We start from the raw sequence: 24602 nt of genomic DNA on the forward strand, positions 1-24602 counted from the left end.
CTTCTCTCTCTACGGCTGCCACCCTAAGCCAAGTCACTATAACCTCCTGCCTGGCCCGAAGCAGTAACCTTCTAAATGATCTCCTTGCTTTCACTCTTACACTCCTACTCTACTCTTCACATAGCAGCTAGAGTGCTTTTTTTGATAACTGAGATTAGTCACATCATTCCTCTGCTTAAAATTCTCCATCTCAAAAAGAACAGAACCCAAACTGCTTGTATGGTCTATAAGACCCTACCTGATTTTGCTTTTGCCAGTTAGATTTTTAGATCCACTGAGTTTCTTTCTATTCCCAAATACGCCACACATACTTCTGCTTTCAGGGGCTTTGTACTGTTCCCTCTGCCTGGAATACTTTCCCCTCGAATCCTCACTAATTTCTTCTCTCCAATCAGTATTCATCTACGGTAGCATCCTCTCACAGAAGCCGTCCCTCACCACCCTGCCACCCGTCACTCTATTCCCTTACCTTGTTTTATTTTTCTTTTTAGAACCTCTCACCACCGGACATTATCTATTTGCTTGATTTTTTTTTTTTTGTCTGCCTCACCCTCTAAACTACAATATAAGTTTCAATGAAGAAGGAAGTATATCTGTCTTGTTCAATGTTTGATACAGAAGGTAATAAATACACTTTTAGTGAACGAATATATGAATTATCTTCTAATTTTGTTCCTTTCTAAAGTGTAACTTATGAAGGATTGAATCATGCTACTTTCTGAAAGAAAGAGTATAGATATTGTACTCATATTTACTTACTTCATGATAGCACAATGTATTTTTGGAGAAGTTCTGGTATGTACTTAGAAACAAATGCCTCAACTTGTTTTACAATATCTACTAAATGACTCCTATGTACCCAAATAATCAAAGTCATTTTCTGTTGTCTCTATGTCTGCTATCATGGAATAAAGCTTTTGAGGGTTTGAAAATTATAATCCAAATAGTCATTTTCCAGTTCTGTTTATAGTTACCAAAAAAAAAAAAAAAAAACATCGCCATTGAGTCGATTCTGACTCATAGTGACCCTATAGGACACAGCAGAACTGTCCCATAGGGTTTCCAAGGAGCATGGTGGATTCGTACTGCCGACCTTTTGGTTAGCAGCCGTAGCACTTAACCACTACACCACCAGGGCTTCTGTTTATACAGTTAGTAGACATGTTGTTATCTACTGTAATAGGTAACGTTTGAAATTAAGGATTAAAAAAAAATACAAATATGATACTTAAAAATTCATTTTCTATTTATTTTCTCATTTTGACATCATTCTGAGAGTAGGTACATAGGCACGGTATCATCCCAACCTGTCAGATAAAGCTGAGGGTCATAGGGCTATGTCATTATTATGGGGAAACTTAGATTATAGGGTAGCATTTCTCATTTTACTAACTCAGTGTTTTGTAAGCATATAAAATAAAACAGAAATAAACAAAGGCTCTTTGCACCTTTCCTTATTGGCAGATGCCAGCCCTGAAGATTCAGCTTCCACTGAGCCCCAATTAAATACCCCAATTTCTAGGAAAACGTTTTTATTTCAACTTTCTTTTTCTAAATATAAACTCTGGTTCCTATTTCTAATATGCCAATTACTGGAACTATGTGTCCATGAAAAACAACATCCCATCTTGTAGAAAAACTATAACTCTACCCCTTAAAGGTAGCTTGGGGGAAAAAAAACCCACTTTTATTAGAAGAGTGAATGTTACTGTACTAACAACCTTGTAAGTTAACACATGTTCCAAGAATTTTAGTACTACGCAATAAGACTGATTAAGCCTGAGTTTGAATATAGTAGAGGAAATCCATTGAACAAGATTTTATATATACATATATATATATATATTCAGTTTAAAAACGGGGGAAAAAATCCCATGCTTTTCATGGCACAGCATGTTTTTCACAGCCGATTACGATGTCTAGCACACTGCAGGCTTAAAAAGCATGTGTTCAACATGGTAAGTGAAGCAGTATATACACTTTATACTTACTGTCTGGTATTCCTGAGGAACGGTCTGCTCTGCACTGAGGTTACATACTTGCCTAGCTCTCTTCATGAGTTCCTTGCATTTCTGCAATAGTCTCTGCCTATTTTCATCCAATTCAATGAAATTTTGCTATTACAAGAAAAAGAAATATTTTGAAAGTTTGAATGTTCCCATTCAATCAGAGGGCTGTTTTATTAAACCACCACATTATGTCAAATAAATTAATGGAATTTGATTATGATAAACAAATCATCTGAAACCGTATCTCAAATCATGAGAGCCTTCATTATACAGGTTAAATGTGAACTTAAACTTTATATCAGCACATTAATAGCCTGGCATCTCTCTAATTCATAAGAAAAAAAAATGCTCTGAAATTTAAATTTAATTGTCTTTTTCTGAATTGGTTTAACTTAGCTATATATAAAATCATACTCTAATAAAATTTGAAATACATAGTACGTAGGCTTCCTGTTAAAAAACAGCACTCAAATGTGGGTGGAACCTTTAAATCATGTTTGATAGTTTTCCAATTGTCTTTCATATAGTTATCATTTATTCATGGAATCATTCGTTCCTTCACCAAACAAGTACTGAGAACCTATTAAGTGCCAATATTATACTGTACACTGAATAGAGAAAGGTGAAGGAGAGAGATACATAAATCATTACCGTAACAGGAACAGCTACTACTGAATGAATACTTACTATGTGCTAGGCCGTGGGTTAGGTACTTCACTTACATTATACCCTTTATTTCTCACAATAACACTGGACAGCAATACTGTCCCCATCTTGTGCATTAAAAACAAAAGGGACTGAGAGAAATTAATCAACTTATTCACGTTCACATTTACTAAGAGGCTGTCAGGGTTGACATCCACGTATGCTTATAGAACACATGCTCTTTTCATCATGGCATGGTGCCTCTCAGTAGGAGCAGACTGGAAGGAGTGAAATGAAGAGTATGTGTGATGGGGCAGGGAAGGCACGAAGGTAAGGTACTCATCATGGAAGGTATGATAACTGATTAGTCTTAATGGACAAGTAAGACATTACTAAAGGAGAGGCAGCAGAATGCATTCCAAGGACAGGTGGTTACGAATGTAAAGGCACAGAAGCCTCAAAGACCCACTATTTTGGAAACAAGTAACCTAGTATTTGGTTGGAACAGAGGTATTTGTAAGGACATAAAAGATTAGGGTGGAAAGGTGGGCAAGGGCCAGATGGCAAAAGTTTCATGTGTAATGAGGAGGACATCTGATTTACTGAATGCGTCCTGTGGGCCAAGCATTGCTATAACCACTATCCCATACATAATTGGTCCAAGGGAGAAGAATACTGAATATACCACAGACCGCCAAAAGAATGAATAAATCTGTCTCAGAAGAAGTACAACCAGAATGCTCCTTAGAAGCAAGGATGGCGAGACTGTGTCCCTACAAACTTTGGACATGTTCTCAGGAGGGAACAGTCCATGGAGAAGGACATCATACTTGGTAAAGTAGAGGGTCAGCGAAAAAGAGGAAAACTCTCAACAAGATGGTTGCAACAGTGGGGTTAAGCATAACAACGACTGTGAGGATGGTGCAGGACTGGCCAGTGCTTCATTCTGTTGTACACAGGGTTGCTATGAGTCAGAACTGACTCGATGGCACCTAACAATAACACACATAATTGGAGTCCCTGGGTGGTCAAACAGTTATGGTTGCTAACCAAAACGCTGGAGGTTCAAGTCCACCCAGAAGCAACTCAGAAGAAAGGTCTGCCTTTATTGATCTTACTTCTGAAAAATCAGCCATTGAAAACCCTATGGAGCACAGTTCTACTCTGACACACGTGGGATTGCCATGAATTGGGACAGATTTGATGGCAACTGATTTGGTTTCTTTGGTATATAATTAGTTTAATCCCTGTAACAATCTTAAAGAATGGTATAATCTCTTCTCTTAGATGTGGCTCAGTGATATTAAGTAGCTTGCCCAAGGTACGAGAACTAGCAGGTGACTACTCTAAGAAAGAAAACAGGTCTAGTTTGCTCTTTCCATTAAACCTCAAACTTTAATTTGCACAAAAACACCAGGTAGGGGATGGATATTGTTAAAACATTATTAATACTCTAGCCATATACCAGAACTATTCCATTAACATCTCCGGGACCAAGGCCTGAATATCTGGTGATTTTTATGCATACAGCATGAGGGTAAATTAAACCAAGACAATAGTTATGGTAAGTAAAAGGATATAAACTGGACTGAACTGAAAATACAACCAATCCTTTATATATTTACTCCTCATTCACTATCTTCATTGTCTGACATGTCACATTAAAAAATGTACCATCCAACTATTTCACACATTAACGACATACACCTGGCAGTAATGAATGCCAAGATGCAAGGCAAGAATAATACTGGCTGTGATGGTTAAGGATATGGGTCAACCTGGCTTGGCCCTGATTCTCAGTGGCTTGGCAGTTACGTAATAATGTAATCTGGCAGTTACATAATGACATATTTTGGCAGTTATATAATGATATAGTCATCCTCCATTTTTGCATAACACCAATTTTTGCATAATGACCAGGTCTTTGGGACCTAACTATTTCAATAAGTGAGGAGTGAGTGTACGAATCACTTAGTACTCTGGTTTCCTTAAATTAATCCCTCAGTTACTACAACCTGAGGGGGTAAAAAAAAAGATTAAAGACTTCTACTCAACCCTACTTTTCTCTCTAGGGTCCACTATACTTAGGCAAATATAAAAAACAAGGACAGAAACTAAACACTCCTAATGTCTTCTATTCTTGTTCCCTATTCCTCTAAACTCTGCTAAAATATTAGAACATGAAGAGAAAGAAATATTCTTGAGTTGACTGTTTAGGGCCCTAGGCTTAGGAGGAAAAAACCTCATTCAATAGTTTCCTTCTGTTTAGTGGCATATGTTGAGTCAACTATATGAGAAAATGTTCTTTCTCTACATACGTGTTGGTGACACATGTCTTCAAATAGCACATTTTTTTTTTTCTTTCTACACCACAATTCTTGCTGAGCTTTTATTTATTTGGGGGGGGGGGAGTACAGTTATATAAGGTAATATTGTAAAGTCAAGCTAGAGAAAAAGGCTTTATTTACATTTTTACTTAGAGTCTAAAAAAAAAATAGAGTCTAGCCTTTAACAATTAATAAAGAATAGAAAATATTCTATCTATATAAGCTATAAGAGGGACAAAGATGCAAAATTTACAAAATATCCCTCACCAACATCTCAAAAAAGTTTAAATTGTAAGTATATATTCTGGGAGAAATTAGTAAGTACTATTTCTTTTCCGAAATTCATTTTGAAAAAGTTCAGCTGTCATGGAAAACAAAAACCAATCCGTTGCTGTTGAGTTGATTCTGACTCATAGAGGCCCTATAGGACAGAGCAGAACTGCACCACAGGGATTCCAAGGAGGGCCAGGTGGATCTGAACTGCCGGTCTTTTGGTTAGCTCTTAACCACTACACCACCAGGGTTTCTGCAGAAAAACCTTGACATTAAATAAGAAAAAGCCTTTCTAAGAGAGCCCTCTAGTGGAAGAAATTATAATTATCTACAGAATTCATTAAATAGCACTTTGCCCATGAAATTATTTACTGCCACAAATATTCTATTTAATAAGAGCCAAACAATATGAAAACCATCTTCTATATGAAAGGAATTAATAAGTACGAGGTAGCATAAACTTTTACTACATTAGCTGGAAATTAACATTTCTTCACTTTTCCTTTCATACAAATATAAGCATCAAATTTCATTCCAATGTGATTTCAAATTCAAATGTTAACTACAAGTTTTAAAACATATCAGAAAGAATACAGATTTCCAAATATGAAATTATTTATTTTTGTATTTTTTAATTGTCGACTTCAATTTGAAATGCAGAAATCATTGGTCTTAATTGACTTTTTAATACACAAGATTAGGAGTTCTATTCCAATAAATCTAATTGTAAACAATGAGCAATGGCAATAACACTATTTAATTGTAGACAAATGCATAGAGACAAAACTTTTATTAGTGGTTACCAAAGGCTGGGGGGAAATGGAGAGTTATTGCTTAAAGGGTACTGAGTTTCTGTTTAGGGGGATAAAAAACATTTGAAAACGGTTAGTGGTGATGGTTACACAATATGGTATATATAATTAATGTCACTGAATTGTACACTTAAAAATGGTTAAGATGGCAAATATTTTGTTATATATATTTTACCAAAATAATAAATACTATTTACTTGTTAAATAATTTTCTTTTCTTCAAAATTACATATACATCATTTGAGTTAAAATGTCTCCTCCGAAAACTGCTTTCTTTGTGGGAGAGTGGTAAGCAGGTAGGCAGAAGAGAGAAGGCTGGATTAAAAGCACAAAATTATTTCCTTAGTGTTAGGACAAACAAATATATTAAAAAATTTCCAACTCTTTTTTTTCCTTTAATTGAACTTTAGATGAAGGTTTACAGAACAAACTAGTTTCTCATCAAACAGTACACAAACTACTGTATGACACTGGTTAACAAACTCACGACATGCAACACTCTCCCTTCTCAACCCTGGGTTCCCTATTACCAGCTGTCCTATTCCCTCCTACCTTCTAGTCCCTGACCCAGGACTGGTGCACCCTTTTAGTGTTGTTTTGTTCCATGGGACTATTCAATTTTTGGCTGAAGGGTGAACCTCAGGAGTAGCCTCATTGCTGAGCTGAAGGTGCATCCGGGGACCATACTCTCAGGGTTTCTCCAGTCTCTGTCAGGCCAGCAAGTCCGGTCTTTCTTTTTGAGTTGGAATTTGTTCTACATTTTTCTCCAGCTCTGTCTGAGACCCTCTATTATGATCCCTGTGAAAGCAGTCAGTGGTGACAGCCGGGCACCATCTAGTTGTACTGGAAAAAAATTTCCAACTCTTACAACTACTATTAATCCTGATATAAATTTGTTTTTAAAGGAAGCATTGGCTTCATGGTAGGCAGTACATCAGGCATCTTGATACGCATTATTACATTCAATGACTGAAAGTTAGGTAAGTATCCTAACATAGCTGCAGTTAAGGATAAGCTTGGAGTGGCTGGGCACCTGCTGAAGATCAAAAATCACGTAGATCTGTTTACCTCTGGCAGCTTACTTAACTGTCCTAAAAATATTCCAGAAGTTAGTGACATAATTACTAAACTGTGGCTCACAAACCATTTGCCTTTCTCTGGGGATGTTTGTAAGTCTGGAAACTCTGCTACCCTATTTGCCTTCCAAAAATTTGAGGAAGTATCAAACTCCACAGTGGTCAGCCAACCCTAAGTTCCTTCATAAGGGGCCCTGGTGTCGCAGTGTTTAAAGAGCTCGGCTGATAATTGAAAGGTCGGCTGTTCAAACCCACCAGCTGCTCCAGGGAGAAAGATGTGGCAGTCTGCTTCTGTAAAGATTTACAGCCTTGGAAACCCTGTGGGGAAGTTCTACTCTGTCCTATAGGGTCCCTATGAGTTGGAATTGAGTAGACCGCAACAGGTTTTGTTTTTTTTTTAAAACACTCCTTCATGAATGCAGGAGCCCTGGTGGCACAGTGGTTAAGTGATCGGCTACCAACCAAAAGTTCGGCAGCTCGAATCCACCAGCCACTCCCTGGAAACCCTATGGGGCAGTTCTACTCTGTCCTATAGGGTCGTTTGGCTTTTCATGAATATTATCCTTGCTCTAATCTTGTGTCAATCTTTTATGAACTTATTTTCACGATCCAGGTAAAGAACAAAACCAGAAGTGGTACTAATGGCTCCTTAGGGTAATATGCATGTGTCCAAAGGGACAAAATAAATAATTTCTCCCTGGTTCAGATGAAGTAGGACAGCAAGGAGAACAGATAATAGCATGTGCAAGTAAATGACAAATGTGAGAACAAACGAGCAAGTATAAGAGAAAGTGAACTACCACACACCTAAAATCTCCTATATATTCTTTTTTGACTCATCATTCTTGATATTTAAAGTGTGTGGCCGGTAAGTATGGTCAGTCAGCCTCAAACGTTTATCAAATATACAGCGCAAAAATAAAAGATAGGCCCACTCTCTCCAAGGATCTTACAATAGGGCTGGTAAAACAATTATAAATAAAAAGCATTTAAGATCTTCCATATCAACATATGAATAAAGAAAACACAATGTTACAGAATACTGCTGAGAAAATGTAAAATAAAGTCAGGGGTAGTATTAAGTAAGATTAGGATGGGAAAAGTTGTGTGTGTGAGGGGGGAGGTGCTCTAGTTTTGAAAGTACAGGGAATTTGGACTGGCAAAGGTGAGGAAAACAATATAGGAAAAAAAACAAAGCTAATAATAAGCAATGGTAAGAAGACCATGCTGGAACAGTCAATCAAGGTTAAAAAAAGACTGGGGTTGGGAGTAGATATGAGAAGACTACTAGAGAGCTTTGGATCATGTATGATAAATAACAGAGAACACTGTAGATTTCTAAGCAGCAGAATATGATTAAAATGATAAATTAAAACAATTTTTTTTTTTTTGGTAGCTGAATGAGTACAACTCTGGTAAAAAGTGAGGCGACAACAATGAGGTCTTAAGTGCCTAGACGTAGGTGGCAGTTGAGGAAGCAGAAAGAACTATGGATATTCAGGATGCGGTAATGTCTGAACTGGGGCAAAGGTCAGGGGAAAGAACGAACAAGGGCAAAAAGAGAACCAAAGTATGTTAAGTTTCTCCAATTAACTTTAAGCAAATGAGCTGAGAAATTAGCATTATTGAAATATAATCAAAATAATACATAAAGAGTTACTTTGGCTATTTATGTTTTCTAGATAACAAAGATGAGTATTTAATTATAGGAACTGTAACTGTAAATGTGCTGTAATACTTTGGTTTAGACACAGGAGAATTTGTTAAGAGGCTGAAAACTGAGTGGACATTGTTTCTAGATAACAAATCTCGAGGGAGAAGCAGCTAATCAGAGATTATTTCACTGGTCAGTATTATGTGGCTATCTTTGTAAAGAATTAATTAGTGATTCAAGGATTGAAAACAAAACCTCCTCCCAAGAAACCTTCCCTCCCTCCAGAACCACAGCAGTCGGCTCCATTCAAAATACTAATACTTCTAATACATGTAACAGAGAGCACCTTATCAGTTCGTACCTCATTTAAATATATCTATTTAAACTAAGGCTGCTGGAAGAGTATCTCTCACTGTATCAAGTGTGGCTGAAGTTTTGAGAGAGAGTTTACTCCAAAGCCATCATGATTTGATGATATACTTCTGTACATATGACGAAACCATAAACGTTTGATTTAAAAATAAAACAGGATTAAATATTATACTGTGTGATTAGACTTAAAGCTCCATACAGTATCTGCACAATGGGTCAAATTCCTCATGAAACCTCTTCTGTAATACCACTTCCTACGCTGAACAACTGGGTTCATAGGCATGTTCAGTGAGGTAACTTTAGCACAGGCTCTACAATTATTTACTAATAGAATCACACCCTCATGAAATTAAGTGCTGATGAGGCTCTGCTTTAGTAGCTAGTTCCACATCCATCAGTCCACCCTCAACCTCTGGTTAGGTCCCACGTTTGGTTTCTTTTTGCTGGATCCCTTTGACATATTCAGAATGGCCATCGCTACCCTTGCTGCCTTCCTCTCCTCCATCTTTTTTTTTTTTTTGGTGGCAGGAAGGGGAGGGAGAGGGGACTTTCCTGTCTTTCAAGCCTCTGGTTTTTGCTCAAAGTGAACTAACCAATTCTACCATCTCAAGCCTGACCTTCGGCTCACTTTGGCTACATGTGTTTGTGCTTGCATGCTCCAAGCTCCTTATCTGCTAACAAAATTCTTATCTTCTATTCCTAGCCATAAGCTTTTTGAGGAAGCCAGAAGGTTTGAGGAAGCCGGTTTCAGAATAATGTAGCTGCTACTCTACTCTGATACGTATCACTGCCAAAACGGTACCTTCTAGGGAAGTTGAAGAATGGGTAGAGACAGAAGGGGGACTTGGTGTATCAGGTAAGTTACAAATCTGCAACATATATGGCAAAATGTCAACATTTGTTAAAAAGAGATAACAGACACACCAATGTTTGCTGTTACTCTTCATATTCTTCTATGTTTATAATTCGATACTTAAAAAATGTTTTAAAATGACACTGTAAATATTTAAAGTATACGATTTTTTAAGTTTTGACAAATATATACATGCAAATATATCACCATGATCAAGATAACAAACCTATCTATCACCCTCCAAAGCTTCTCTGCGTCCTTCTGTACCCTTCTGGAATCCATCCAACTGTACCTTTCCCAGGAAACCAATGCTTTGCTTTCTGTAACTAAGCAGTCTGCGTTTTAAAGAATTTTATATAAATCGAATCATATAATGTGTACTCTTTTTTTGTTTTGTCTGACATTTTCACTCTGGTTGAATGCTTTGAGATTCATTCATGTTGTTTCGTGTACCAGTACTTAATTCCTTTTTAAACAGCTGAGTAGTATTCCATTGTGCGGATACACCACAAGTTGTTTATCTATTCAACTACCAGTGGACATTTAGGTTGTTGCCAGCTTTTTAGCTATTACAATGAAAGCTGCTACACATGGATATATGTTTTCACATCTCTTGGGTAAATACTAGGAGAGGATTGGTTGGATCGTATGGCAGGTGCATGTTTAGCACTTAAGAAGCTGTCAAATTTCTTCCCAAGTGGTTGTACACATTAAATACCCACTAGTAGCGTAAAAAAAAAAAAAATTTTTTTTTACATCCTCACCAGTACTTGGTATGATCAGTCTTTTTAAATTTTAGCCATTCCAGTGGGTCTCTGGTAGTATCTCATTATAGCTTTAGTTTGCACTTCCCTACCGACTAATAAGGAGCCCTTGTGGTGTAATGGTTAAGTACTCGGCTGCTAACTGAATTGCCGGAGGTTCAACCCACCCAGAGGCTCTGTAGGAGAAATACCTAGTGATCCGTTCCTGCAAAGATTACAGCCTAGCTGTGGGGACCATGGTCTCGGGGAACATCTAGCTCAAATGGCGTAACATAGGTTATAAAGAAAATGTTCTACACTGTTGTAATGGATTGAACTATGTCCCCCCAAAACATGTATCAGCTTGGTTAGGCCACGTGTAGGTGTCCTCCATTTTGTGATTTTCCTATGTGTTATAAACCATAATCTCTGCCTGTGGTTAAAAAGATTACTCAGGTCACCTCCCTGATCCAAAAGGGAGTTTCCCTGGGGTGTGGCCTGTACCACCTTTTATCTCTCAAGAAATGAAAGGAAAGGGAAGCAAGCAGAGAGTTGGGGACCTCATACCACCAAGGAAGCAGAATCAGGAGTGGAGTACTTCATTTGGACACAGGGTCCCTGCTCCTGAGAAGCTCCTCGACCAGTGAAAGATTGAGGACAAGGACCTTCCTCCAGAGCCAACAGAGAGAAAGCCTTCCCTTGGAGCTGACGCCCTGAATTTGGACTTGTAACCTGCTAGACTGTGAGCAAATAAATTTCTCTTTGTTAAAGCCAAGCACTTGTGGTATTTCTGTTATGGTAGAACTAGATGACTAGGACAACTATACTTTGGTAAGTAGCGTCCGGGGTCTAAGAAGTTTGTGAGTGGCCTTCTAAGATACTCCACTGGTCTCACCTCATCTGGAGCAAGGGAGAATGAAGAAAACCAAAGACACAATGGAAAGATTAGTCCCAAGGACTAATGGACCACAACTACCATGGCCTCCACCAGGCTGAGTCCAGTACAACTACATGGTGTATGGCTACCACCACCGACCGCTCTGACAGGGATCACAATAGAGGGTTACAGACAGAGCTGGAGAAAAAATGTATAACAAAATTCTAACTCCAAAAAAAAAAAAAGACCAGACTTACTGGTCTTACAAAGCCTGGAGAAACCCCAAGAGTATGGCCCCTGGACATCCTTTTAGCTCAGTAATGAAGTCACTCCTGAGGTTCACCCTTCAGCCAAAGATTAGATAGGTCCATGAAACAAAAAACAAGACTAAATGGGCATACCAGCCCAGGGGCAAAGATGAGAAGGCAGGAGGGGACAGGAAACGTGGTAATGGGGAAAAGAAGAGGAGGGTGTTGACTTTGTGGGGTTGGCAACCACTGTCATAAAACAATATGTATATTAACTGTTTAATGAGAAGTGAGTTTGCTCTGTAAACAGTCACCTAAAGTACAATAAAAAGAAAAAAAAAAAAAGGATGAAAAGATTTATATCTACTGACATATATCTTTATGTTTCATTATATGAAAAAAGTTTCAGAATTAGTTCTATTGTATTAGGTTCTCCTAAGATACTGATAATATATCATACGAAAAGGAAAAAATTAGATTATACATCAAATTGTTAATAAAGATTATATCTGAGGGGGAAAAAAAATCACAGCCTAGAAAACTCTATGGAGTGCAAAGGACCTCCTCAAAGCATTAAAAAGCAAAGATGTCACTTTGATGACTAAGGTACACTTGACCCAAACCAGGGTCTTTTCAACTGCCTCATATGCATGTGAAAACTGGGCAATGAAAAAGGTAAACAGAAGAATTGATGCCTTCAAACTGTGGTGTCGGCGAGGAATAATGAATATACTGTGGGCTGCCAGAAGAATGAACAAATCAGTCTTAGAAGAAATACAACCAGAACGCTCCTTAGAAGCAAGGATGGTGAACTTCATCTTGCTTACTTTGGACACATCATCAGGAAAGAGCAACCGCTAGAAAAGGACATCCTGTTTGGTAGAGGGTCAGTGAAAACAAAACTCACTCAGTCAGGATGGATCTGATTCACTAACATTTTCTTAAGATATTTTATTATGATCATGAGAGGCATTGGTTCTGTGTCTTCCTTTCTTGTAATGTCTTTGTCCAGGGATGCCAGTAACGCTGCTAACCATTCTACAGTGCACAGGCCAGGACCAAAACAACAACAACAAAAAAACCAAACCCACTGCCGTCGAGTCGATTCTGACTCATAGCGACCCTATAGGACAGAGTAGAACTGCCCCATAGAGTTTCCAAGGAGCACCTGGCAGGACAGGACAGCCTCTCATAAAATTATCCAGTCCAAAATGTCAATAATGACAAGGTTGAGAAACCCCGTTACAGGAGGTTTAATCAGATTGAAATTTGATTTTTTGGTAAAAACATTTCACAGGTGGTGGTGTGCCCATCTATCAGGATGCACATAAATCTGGCTGTCTTTTTGTGATTTTCGCAACTAATGCGATCTATTGATTCATTAGCAGTCACAAAATGGTGATATTCTAACACTACCATTCCTTCTTCATTTATTAGCTGGAATACTTCTCTAAAAAGAAACTTCCCCTCATCACTTATTTATTTACCTTAAGTAACAGTTCACATAGGAAAGGCAGGATAAATGCTAGATTTATTTACCATTTTAAAAAATCATGAGCTAGTTCCCTGACATACTTCACAAGTGACTGACACCCACACATTTTTTAGTTATCATTATGAATCTGTGGATTTAGACCTTTTTGATATGTTTCAATCCACAATTGGCTCATCTTTGGCCAATCGGAGGTTCTCCAAGTGGCTCCTGAGTCCTGTTAATAACCAAGTAGTTTTTGATAACTTCTTTGCTTTCTGATGTGACAAGATGACCCAGGCTAATCTTACACAGTAAACCCTGCGAAAGTCAGAACTTGTGTAAGGCGGAAACCTGTTAGAGAAGGAAAAGTCATATATTTTCCACTATGAGAGAGTAACAGAAAAGTGGTAGGATAGTACCCTGTCAAAGGCAGAAAACTTGAGAGTCCCGGAAAACCAAGGCAGTCCCGTCGAGTTCTGGCTCTCACAGGTTTCATTGCACATTTCTTTCCCCAGACCTGTCACCAGCCATTTTTCCAATAAGACATTTTAGTGGGAAATAACATTTAGAGATCACATCTGAGTCTCCTCAGTAGACAGAGCTAGGAAATGCATATACATTTCTCTTTTAGAAAAAATACATTATGAGTTCTTCTGATATTTCCAATTCAAATTTAAGATTCCAAGGTTTTTATTACTTGTTTTATACCTGAATTTATTTTCTCATACTGAAAATCCTAGTTCAAATGACATTAACATAATTATTTGCTTTATTCCATTAATATACTACAAATATTATTAGCAATATGATTACTGAACAGAGTGTAAGATTTTCTTTGCAATTTGTTTTGTCCTTAGAATCAAATTAGCTTGTTTTACAGTTACTTGGAATTTTTCTTGATGAGATTATGCTGCTAACTCAAAATACAGATTCACATGTTTCATTTTGCTTTTGTCATTAAAAGTTTGCCTTTTAAAAAATTTTTAATTTTGTTGTGTTTGCAAAACAGTTACATGGTTCAAAAAAGGAAAAAAAAAACCCTGAATGTTTAGATGAATGGAGCTTCTAACCCTGTCCTTGCCCTCCGCTATTGGCAAATAAGGAAAAAAAAAAAAAGGTTTTAGCTTATTTCTAAAAATACAACCTCTCCTCACTTATCACTATGCTTTGGTTCAAACATCAGACTGTTATGTAAAATTGGCATTATGCAAAAAAGATGACCAGATCAGATCACAAAATGGAGGATGACTACATCATTACATAATGGCCAAATTATACCTTACATAACTGCCCAAACCACTGAGAATCACAGTCAGCCAAGTTGACACATGACCCTTAACCATCACAGCCTGCGTTACTCTCACCTCACACCTCGGCATTCATTCCTGCCAGACATATATCATTAACACACAAAATAGCTGGATGGTACATTTTTTACTACTGTTCTAACTATGAAATTGCAGATAACGAGACAGTTGATAAGTGAAGGGAAGGTGTATAAGGAAACATACAGACATAGCCATCACTTACCCCAACCCTTTCTTGGAAAACGATAACATATACACTTTTCTCTGCTTCACTTATCAAATATATTAGAAATCACACCACAGCAGGATACTGAGATATTCAAGCTTTCTTTTTTATCTCTGTTTGCCTGGTATGCCTTTGTCCATACATTTCTAGTAGGTTTAAAAACCAAAAACCAAACCCAGTGCCGTCGAGTCGATTCTGACTCATAGTGACCCTATAGGACAGAGAACTGCCCCATAGAGTTTCCAAGGAGCACCTGGCGGATTCAAACTGCTGACCCTTTGGTTAGCAGCCGTAGCACTTAACTACTATGCCACCAGGGTTTCCCTAGTAGGTTTACTGAGTTACAATTTACATACCACAAAATTCACTCATTTTAAGTGTACAATTCAATTATTGTTTGCAAATTTAATGAACTGTGTACACATCACCACAATCCAATTTTAGAACATTTCCACCATCCCAAAAAAGATCCTTTGTGCCCATCCTTTTATTTTTAACCTTTCTGAATCTCCTTCTTTTAGACGTACCTTTTACACACAGTATAGTGTTGGAATTTATTCTGGAAATCTTTTTCTTTTTATAGATGTTATGTCCATTTACATTTAATAACAAGATTATGATTGGTCTTTGGTTTTAGCTGTGTCACTGTTTTATGTCATATTTATTTTGATGCCCTTTATACGTAAGTATATAAAATATGCAATCTTTACCTGTATGATCTGTTTTATCGTACCTTCCCTTTTCTTTGCAGATCTTTGGTAATTAGACAAGTTACCTTTGTGAATATACCTTATTTAATATTTAATATCCTTATGTCTTTAATATCTTTTTCGGGATAGTATTGCCTCCCCACTATAAACAATATTGACACTGGCTAGTAACATCTCATCTTCCTTTCCCAAAGCATCTAATTTGGCGTACTATCCTGTTTTCTGATTATAGCTACAGGACAACCAGCAAGTATATTCTATTTTACTTATACTGTTTTCTTTTCCCATTTTCAAGGAGTTGTGCTTTCGCAACACAGACTTATAACTATAAAGCACATATTTTACTGTCTCTTTCATCATGTAGTTCTAGTTCTTCTCAGGAAGGGACTTTTTACCACAAGGGAGTTTTGGCTGGTTTGAGAATTCACAGGGCCCAGACTACCCCAGCACTAACTATTCAGCCTTTCTGGAGTCTACAAAGCCCCCTCCCAGTTTCAGCTGCTCTCAAATTGGTCTCCTGAGCTTTCTACAACCAACGGGTCTCCTCCCTTTAGAGGGGAATACCTGCTAGTGATCTGATTTCTGGGTTCTGTAAAGTCTTCCTTCTGCTTCTTACCACAGTTACTGATACCATGCTGGTCTTGCTGCTGTTGCTGATTTGACTGGGCTGTAACCACTTGTATTTTGGAGTTTGCTGAGATACCCTGACTCTTAGTTTTTTGTTTTTTATTTTGTTCATTTCTCTAAAGCCTCTCTTTTTTTTTTTTTCATTGTAGTACTAGTAAATACATAGGTAACAAAACATTTGTCATTTGAACAATATTCACACGTACAGTTTAGTGACATTATATATGTTCACCATGTTGTTCAGCCATCACCATTAACTGAAACTTAGGTTTCTTGTACGTGTTAGTCCATGGTTCTGTTGTGGTGGTGGTAGTGGTGGTTGTTATGTTAATCCTACTTCCTCTCCTATTTATTGGAAAGGATTTGGGGAGGTTAAAAAACTATGCCACTGTCACTACCATCTTGCTGCCAGCTCTTCTTTAAGTCTTAAGTTAATTTAGTATATCACATTCCTCACCACCCCACAGATTTCAATGTTTATCATCATTTCATAGATAAAATATTTGCAGAAGATCAAATCACCAAATTATACACTAGGCTAATCTTCAGTGTTAATTAGAGCTCATCTGCAGTTTACTTTATGGGATGTACAACCTGTAATTAAAGCTACTAGTTGCTACTAGCTTTGGTGGTGCAGTGGCTAAGCATTAAGGCTCCTAACCAAAAGGCAGGCAGTTGGAATCCATCAGCTGTTCCTCAGAAACCCTATGGGGCTAATTGTCTACTCTGTCGTTTAGGGTTGCTATGAGTCAGAATCAGCTCAACAGCAAGGGGTTTGGTTTGGTTTTTTGGTTTAGTTGCTACTTGGTAATAGTAATGACTATAACTGATATGGATTAAGAAAGCAGACAGCAAGATGGTAGTGACAGTGGCATAGTTTTTTAATCTCCCAAAATCCTTTCCAATAAATAGGAGAGGAAGTAGGATAACATAACTCCGGTTTTCAGTAACTACATCAGATACTCTGATTTCTCTTTTTTGATGATTACCACACCTATCCCCTGATTAAACAGCATGAAATCCATAGTACAAAGTGGTTCAAGTATTGTCTCCTCATCGGCAGGATGCATCCAATTTGTATGTTAAATAGCACACAACAACAAACTGTATATTGCAGATGATGATAACATAATATGTTTTCAAACTGGTCTTGAGGCTAGAATCCCAAAATAAAGAATAAAGGCAAAAATCTTACCTCTGTTAGACGCAGTTGTGAAGATGCAGCCATATAATCGGATTCTAATTTGTTCTTCTCGGAGATAACTGTAGTATTTTGAAGAATTAAATCTACTTTTTGCATATTTAAAGAAGTACAAATCTAGGAATAAAACCCCCGAAGAGTTTAGTTTCTATGCTACCTATGTTTTAGAAATAAGAGAAATGAAATTGTTTAACAAAATTATGAACCATGAAAAAATAACATTTTTCTAACGTGACACCTCTCTTAAATCTTCTTTTTATAACTATTTCTTATACAGGAATTTTTTAAAGAAAGTGTTTTCCTATGTATGCAGTCACCTGGAATAAAATAATTCAGCCTTAATGAGTACTTTCAACCTATGTATTAACCTATAATAGGAAATGTCAAGTAATGAAGCAAGCTGAAATTACTGATAAAAATCTCTTGCTTATATAAATAAAACATCAAAAACCTTATCTGAGACCAATCTCCCCAACAACGCCCTCTAAAGATTTTACTATCTTGTCTAATTTACCTTCTATTAAATATATAAATAAAAAATTTTAAATGCCTTACCTTTATTAGGTTCGTTAATTCAGTAACAAGTTTTGCTTTTTGGACATTTATTTCTTTGATTTTGGTACTTGCTTTTCGCTCTTCCTCTTCAAGGTTGCAAGTATCCTGTTCCATTAGCTTTAAACTGTATGAAACACAAAGTGATACAGAAATCACAGTTAAACACAAAAATTCAGCCAAAATCCTTAGGCCACCTGCAGTTTTATGGGCTATTTAGTAATGCTACTTAGATGTACAAATGCGAGCTCCTATATTAAGCAATCATTTTCTGCAATCAGTCAATATCAAAAAGTATTTGTTGAGACATACTGCGTGCTCAGTACAGTCTAGGTAATGCTCGTGCTAACAGTGTAGAATGATGAGTTCCTGGAACAACTTGGAACATGGATGAATCTAAAGGACATTATGCTGAAGAAATAAGTCAATCACAAAAGGACAAATACTGTAAGATCTCATTTTATAAAACCACAAGAACAACTACATATAGAGAGAGACCAATGTTCACTGGTGGTTACGAGGGGTGGGGGTGAGGGAGGGGGATTCATTCTATAGATAGCAGTCACTTTTTACTTATGGTGATGCAAGAGGCAGCACTGACTATGGGAGAAGCATACACAGCTTAACCGAAGAACTGATGCCACCAGGATGTGCACACAGACACACACAAAAGATGTTTAGGTAAATGCTATGTTATATATTATTTTACAACAACAAAATACATGTGTGTGTTTATGTGTGTGTGTGTATTCATATATACATAAAAAACAAATGAGGGCCAAAGAAACTGATACTTCTTTGACATAACCAATCACCTCATGGGATTAGTTTTCTTGGTTTGAAGACTTAGGGTCATAGTCTCATGGGACAATTTGGTCAATTCACGCAATATAGTTCATAAAGTTTATGTTCTACATCCTAGTCTGGTGAGTTGTATCTGGGGTTTTAAATGCGAGCATCCATCTAAGATACAACTATTGGTCTCTACTTGTCTGGAGCAAAAGAGAAAGAAGGAAACCCAAGGCTCAGAGAAGGAATCAGTCTCTAAGGCTGTCTATAAGAACTAATTCTTAAAGGTTATTCTTATGAGATTGGTGATCGATGTGTATGTGTGTGTATGTTAATGTATCCACAATTAAAAGATCTATGTGGCTTGGTGAATCACTATTTTCCAAACGATCAGTGCATGATGTAACAAAATCATTCATGGGGTAAAAGACCCATTTAAAGTCTAATGGATTTTAATGTAACAGAGCACACAAGTTCCTGATATGGTTTTAGATTTCACACTGTAATTAACCTTTAAGAAATCACACCTGGGCAAGTTCTGATATAATATTAAAGAAGAGCAGCCACAATTATCTGAATAGGCTATTAAAATACTCCTTCCTTTTTCAACTACTTATCTGTATGAAGTCGGATTTTGTTCAAGTACTTCAACCAAAACACCACCTCACAACTGACTAACTATTGAAGCAGAGATGAAAATCCAGCTGTCTTTCATTTAAATCAGACATTAAAGAAATCTGCATAAATGAAAAACAATGTCACTCCTCTTAGTAAATTTATTTGTGTTTTGGAAATGTTATTTTTTCATAAAAACTTTGTTAATAATATATACTGGGTTTATTATTATTACTTTTAAAATGAACACTTTTAGCATTTTTCACTTTTAATTTCTAATGGGGTAAATATCAATAGATATAACCATATAAACAAAACTTCAGGGTCTTCAATAATTTTAACCATGTAAAGGGGTCTAAGGACCATAATAACTGAACTAGGGAACAGAAAAACTCACAACACTTAAGATTCACCTCCTTTTGCCCTGGGAACTAAAATTCCATTATAAATAGTAGGAATAAAACTTTAGAGAATAATTATTATAAAAAAAGGTTGTGGGAACCGTGTTATTTCAATAATACTCATTATCCCCATACATCTCTTTGTGCTCTCCCCCCAAATAGGCTGAAAGATACCTTCCTAGTTTGGAACTAATTTTTTGTTCCAATTGTCTTTTCTTGGTTTTTCTTTCAAGAAGGTCCTTCTTCTTTTGTCTAAGTTCATTGTCCTTGTGTTCTAGACGTTTGTTTGTCTCACGTAAGGCAATCAATCCTGAGTCCACTGCATGCAATTTTCTATTAATTTCCTAGGGAAGATTGAAATTGTTAATATATTTTTAAAACAAGTTCCAGTTAAAATATTTTAAATCCAGTTAATATTATTTCTAACACTCAAATTGAAACAACCAACCTTCAGCTGTTCTTCTAAGTGTCTTCTTTGCTCTAGATCTACAGTGACTGTGAGAAACTGGGCTACTTTTAAGGATGTGTTGCTGGAAATAACTTTGTTTGAATAAAAAGAAGTTTTCACCACATACTTTTCTTCTGCTGTATAAATTTGTTTTAATCGGGTTTCCTGTATCACCTACAATGTAAAACAGTAGTATTAGTGCACATCGAATAAGAATTATGATACATGTTTTAAAGAATGAAAGAATTAAAAAAAAAAAGATCAGGTAAATTTTGGAAGATTAAAATATATTAGATACACTTGTTTTTTTCTTTTTTTTAATTTATCGAACAACAACTCTATCACAGTAGCTGATACATTTCAAGTTATTATTCTGGAAAACCACGTTAAGTAAAAGAGAATTAGGAAAGAAACAAAGCAATAGAAAAGTCTGTTGTATCTCCATTTGACTATACAATCTCTCTCAAGTGCGTATATTTTTTAAGGTTTTGTTCCATCTAAATAAGAGATACCAAGAGCTACATGCCCCACAGTTTCATCTGTGTTATCTTGGGTAAGTCATTTATGCTCTCTACTCTTTAGTTATACTGTTGAAGGATACATGATCTTATACTTAGCTCCTGGATATCTGGGACAATACTTAACGGAAAAACTGTATTTTTTATAGGGTTTTAAATAAAACATTTCAAAGACTTTTTTTTTCCTTGGGACTTTTTTCTCTCAATAAATTATTGTCATGGATGGAATTATGTCCCTCCAAAAATGTGTATATCAACTTGGTTAGGCCATGATTCTCAGTATTGTGTGGTTGTCCTCCATTTTGTGATTGTAATTTTATGTTGAGAGGATTAAGGAGGGATTGTAACACCACTCTTACTCAGGTCACCTCCCTGACCCAAGGTAAAGGGGGTTTCCCTGGGGTGTGGCCTGTACCACCTTTTATCTCTCAAGAGATAAAAGGGAAGCAAGCAGAGAGTTGGGGACCTCACACCGCCAAGAGAGCAGCACCAGAAGCAGAGGGCATCCTTTGGACATGAGGTCCCTGCGCCTGACAAGCTCTTCAACCAGGGGAAGATTGAGGACAAGGTCCTTCCTCCAGAGCCGACAGGGGGAGAAAGCCTTCCCTTGGAGCTGACGCCCGGAATTTGGACTTGTAGCCTACTAAAAACTATGAGAAAACAAATTTCTCTTTGTTAAAGCCATCCACTTGTAGTATTTGTTATGGCAGCACTAGATGACAAAGACACTTACATAAAGAATTTTAAAGCATTCTAGGCACCATAACAGTATTGCACCAATTTCTGTATATTTATAAAGAATAGTAGGCTGTGATACAGATTTTTCCAATCACTAAAGTTTCATAACCAATACTATTCTGCCTCATTTCCTTCCAGAGGTTTACAGTCTAAATAAAGAGATAAAACATACTTAAGCACACTTAATTTAATAGGGTATAAACTGGTATCCACAAACACTGAATAACGTGGAATAAAGGGGAAAGACTGGATGAGGTGTATGAGATAACCTGCAGTGGAATCTTTAAGAAAGGGAGGGCTTACTATACCACTTCTAAACCAGTCTATCCATTCTAAGATAAAATTAGAAAGGTAATCTAGAATGCAAGAATTTAAAATGGTTAAGCCGTTAATATAATGTATGAATATAGGTTTATCAAGCAAGGCAGAATCAGGTAAGAACGTCAGGTGTTTCTTTTGAGGATCTAAACCTCATTCAATTAATCTAAAGGTATTAAGTATTTATTTACTCTAGTTAACTTTACATCATTTTTTCATAAAGTACCAGTCAACAGTCACTGTTTTATGTCATACTGAAAATGTAAAATACAAAGATAATTTGTGCATGGGTAAAAACAAAATGACAAACTTATTTAAATTTCAGACATTTTTGCTTGGTTTTAAGCTAAGAAGTTTTAACAAAATTACATTTTTAGTGAAGATTCAATAATGTCTTACCCTTTCAATTCTTTCTCTGGTCCTTTCAGTTCCTACGGGAACTTCATGAATATGATATTGGCAGCAAAGATAACTCATTACAGGATCAGGTGCATCAAATAACTCTCGCAAATAAGAGAAAAACCCATATTGTCTGAAAGAAAAAAGTACTCATTAGGTTCTTCTTCTTAAAATACTACAAAAAATATAATAGTTGATAAGTGGCCAATAAACAATAAATAAAATGTATATTGTTTAATGTTAGTATAGGGAAAGTTTTTTTTTTAACATTTTAAAATCACTTAATATTGATTACTACCTTATTTGAAAAGTTTATGCTTTTTTATGAGTAAAGACTACTAATTTGTTTTGTTGTTTCTTTCACAGCTTTTATTTTCAGAATGTCTACTTACATCTAGGGTTATTTACTTACACCTATTTTATAATTGCAAACTGACATTCAGTCCTTCTGAAAATTATTTTTGCATTATGAAATGATGATTTACCATTTTATTTTCCTAAGAGCTAACCACTGTTTTAGCAGCTTTTGTTAAATAGTTCTATATTGCTCTAGTGATGATAAACATCATCTTCATCACATATTACATATATCAAGATCTGTTCCTGTGTCTAGAGTTTTTCTTCCTTTAGACTTAAGTAGAAATCCTATAAGGGAATAATAGAGCCTATAACGAACATATGCATGTGACACAGAGATAATTAAAATATATTTAAGAGATAAACAATTATTCAATAGTCAAAGCAACAGGCTATTTCTAATAATATTTTCAAGACTTACTTTAGTTCACTCAGAGACCTTGAAGGTGCTTTGTCTGCATATGAACTACTAGGAGCAATAACTGCATTTACTCTTAATTTTTTGTTGTCACGAACCTAAATATAGGGAAAAAATATTATTTTAATTACCATAAACGATCAATTGAAATTACCACATTCCCACTGGCATTCATAGATGAGTATAAATTTAAACACTGACTGGATATTTAATGACACTTAGGAAATTTTTTAAGATATAATAATGACATTACAGTTACGTGGTTTTCAAAGAGTCCGCTTCTTTTAGAGATACAAACTCAAATATCCTCAGACAAAATAGTAGGAGTAGAACTGCTTCAAAAAAATACAGAAGGGGGGTAGTTCTGCTTCTACAAGTAGCAGATTATCTTCTCTTGGCCTACACCTTTTTGGCAAATGTTTATAAACTCTGGGCAAAATTTTAAAAACCAATTATTGAAGGCACCACAAACAGAAGCTAGAGGGAAGTTGACACTTGGAAGAGAGAAAGAGCAAATCAAACTCTCGAAAACCAAAGACAAAGAGAGACTCCTGAAAGTAGCAAGGGAGAAGAAAACAGTCACATATAAAGGATCCCAGTAAGATGGTGAATTTCTCTTCAGAAATCTTGGGGCCCAGAAGGCAATGCAAGGACATATTTAAAGTGTGAAAGAAAAAAAAAAACAACAGTCAACCAAGAACACTATACCCAACAGAACTGTCCTTCAACAGATGAATGTACAAACAAAATGTGATAAACAGTCATGCATCACTTAATGTCCATGATACGTTCTGTGAAGTAGGATGTTGTGCGAACACCATACAGTGTTTCAGTTTACAAGGCGAGGGTAGGGCAGAAGGGCATTGCCTCTGGGCTGAGGACTTGGCTGTTCAGTGCCCGCCCGAGGCTGAAGGCACAGGGAGGTAGGGACTCAGGATGCGGGCCAGCACCCCTGGAGCTGGCCAGGCATTGCATACCACTTCACAGTTTACAAGGCACTTTCAAAAGCCTTGCTGCTTTTAATCCGTCTACAGCCTCCTGACCCCATTTTATAGGTATGGAAAACAAGGCACAGGAGGTTAATTGGCATGCCCAACATAACTCGGCCAGCAGATAGCAGAGCTGTCATTGATGGGGATTTCTGAACTCTATTAAACCTTATGGGGCCACGGACGTATACACAGTCGGATGTTGCCTGAATGGGCATTATGCAGTGCATGCCTGTATGCATACAATGGAATATTATTCAGCCATAAAAGAAATGAAATTCTGATACATGATATGACATGGATGACTTTTGAAAACATTATGCTGAGTGAAATATGTAAGACATATAAGAAAAAATATCATACGATCCCACTTACATGAAATATCTGGAAACCCTAGTGGCATAGTGGTTAAGTGCTATGGCTGCTAACCAAAGGGTCGGCAGTTCGAATCTACCCAGCACTCCTTGGAAGCTCTACGGGGCAGTTCTACTCTGTCCTATAGGGTCGCTATGAACTGGAATCGACTCTACGGCAATGAGTTTTTTTTTTTTTTTTTAATATGAAATATCTAGAATAGGCAAGTACATAGAGATCAAAGTTTATTAGTGGCTTCCAGGGACGGGCAG

The 24602-nt window shown here is 36.7% G+C and overlaps 1 protein-coding gene across 6 annotated transcripts in view; it reads right to left on the bottom strand.

Annotated features, from left to right (window-relative positions):
* The window catches only part of SMC5 (structural maintenance of chromosomes 5), a 113479-nt gene that overhangs the window by 20654 nt on the left and 68223 nt on the right, over positions 1-24602 (bottom strand). For all 6 annotated transcript variants that reach the window (XR_010322970.1, XM_064291231.1, XM_064291230.1 and 3 more), the window contains 7 exons: positions 22991-23085; positions 22213-22345; positions 20240-20413; positions 19966-20135; positions 17990-18113; positions 17429-17551; positions 1992-2117 (listed from right to left, as the gene is read on the bottom strand). Coding sequence is in view for 5 of the 6 variants with exons in the window: in XM_064291231.1 (XP_064147301.1) it covers positions 1992-2117; positions 17429-17551; positions 17990-18113; positions 19966-20135; positions 20240-20413; positions 22213-22345; positions 22991-23085 (945 nt within the window). In the remaining variant the exon portion in view is untranslated. The remainder of the gene's footprint in view (positions 1-1991; positions 2118-17428; positions 17552-17989; positions 18114-19965; positions 20136-20239; positions 20414-22212; positions 22346-22990; positions 23086-24602) is intronic.

This window comes from Loxodonta africana, chromosome 9, assembly GCF_030014295.1.
Source record: "Loxodonta africana isolate mLoxAfr1 chromosome 9, mLoxAfr1.hap2, whole genome shotgun sequence".
Taxonomy (NCBI): Eukaryota; Metazoa; Chordata; class Mammalia; order Proboscidea; family Elephantidae; genus Loxodonta; species Loxodonta africana.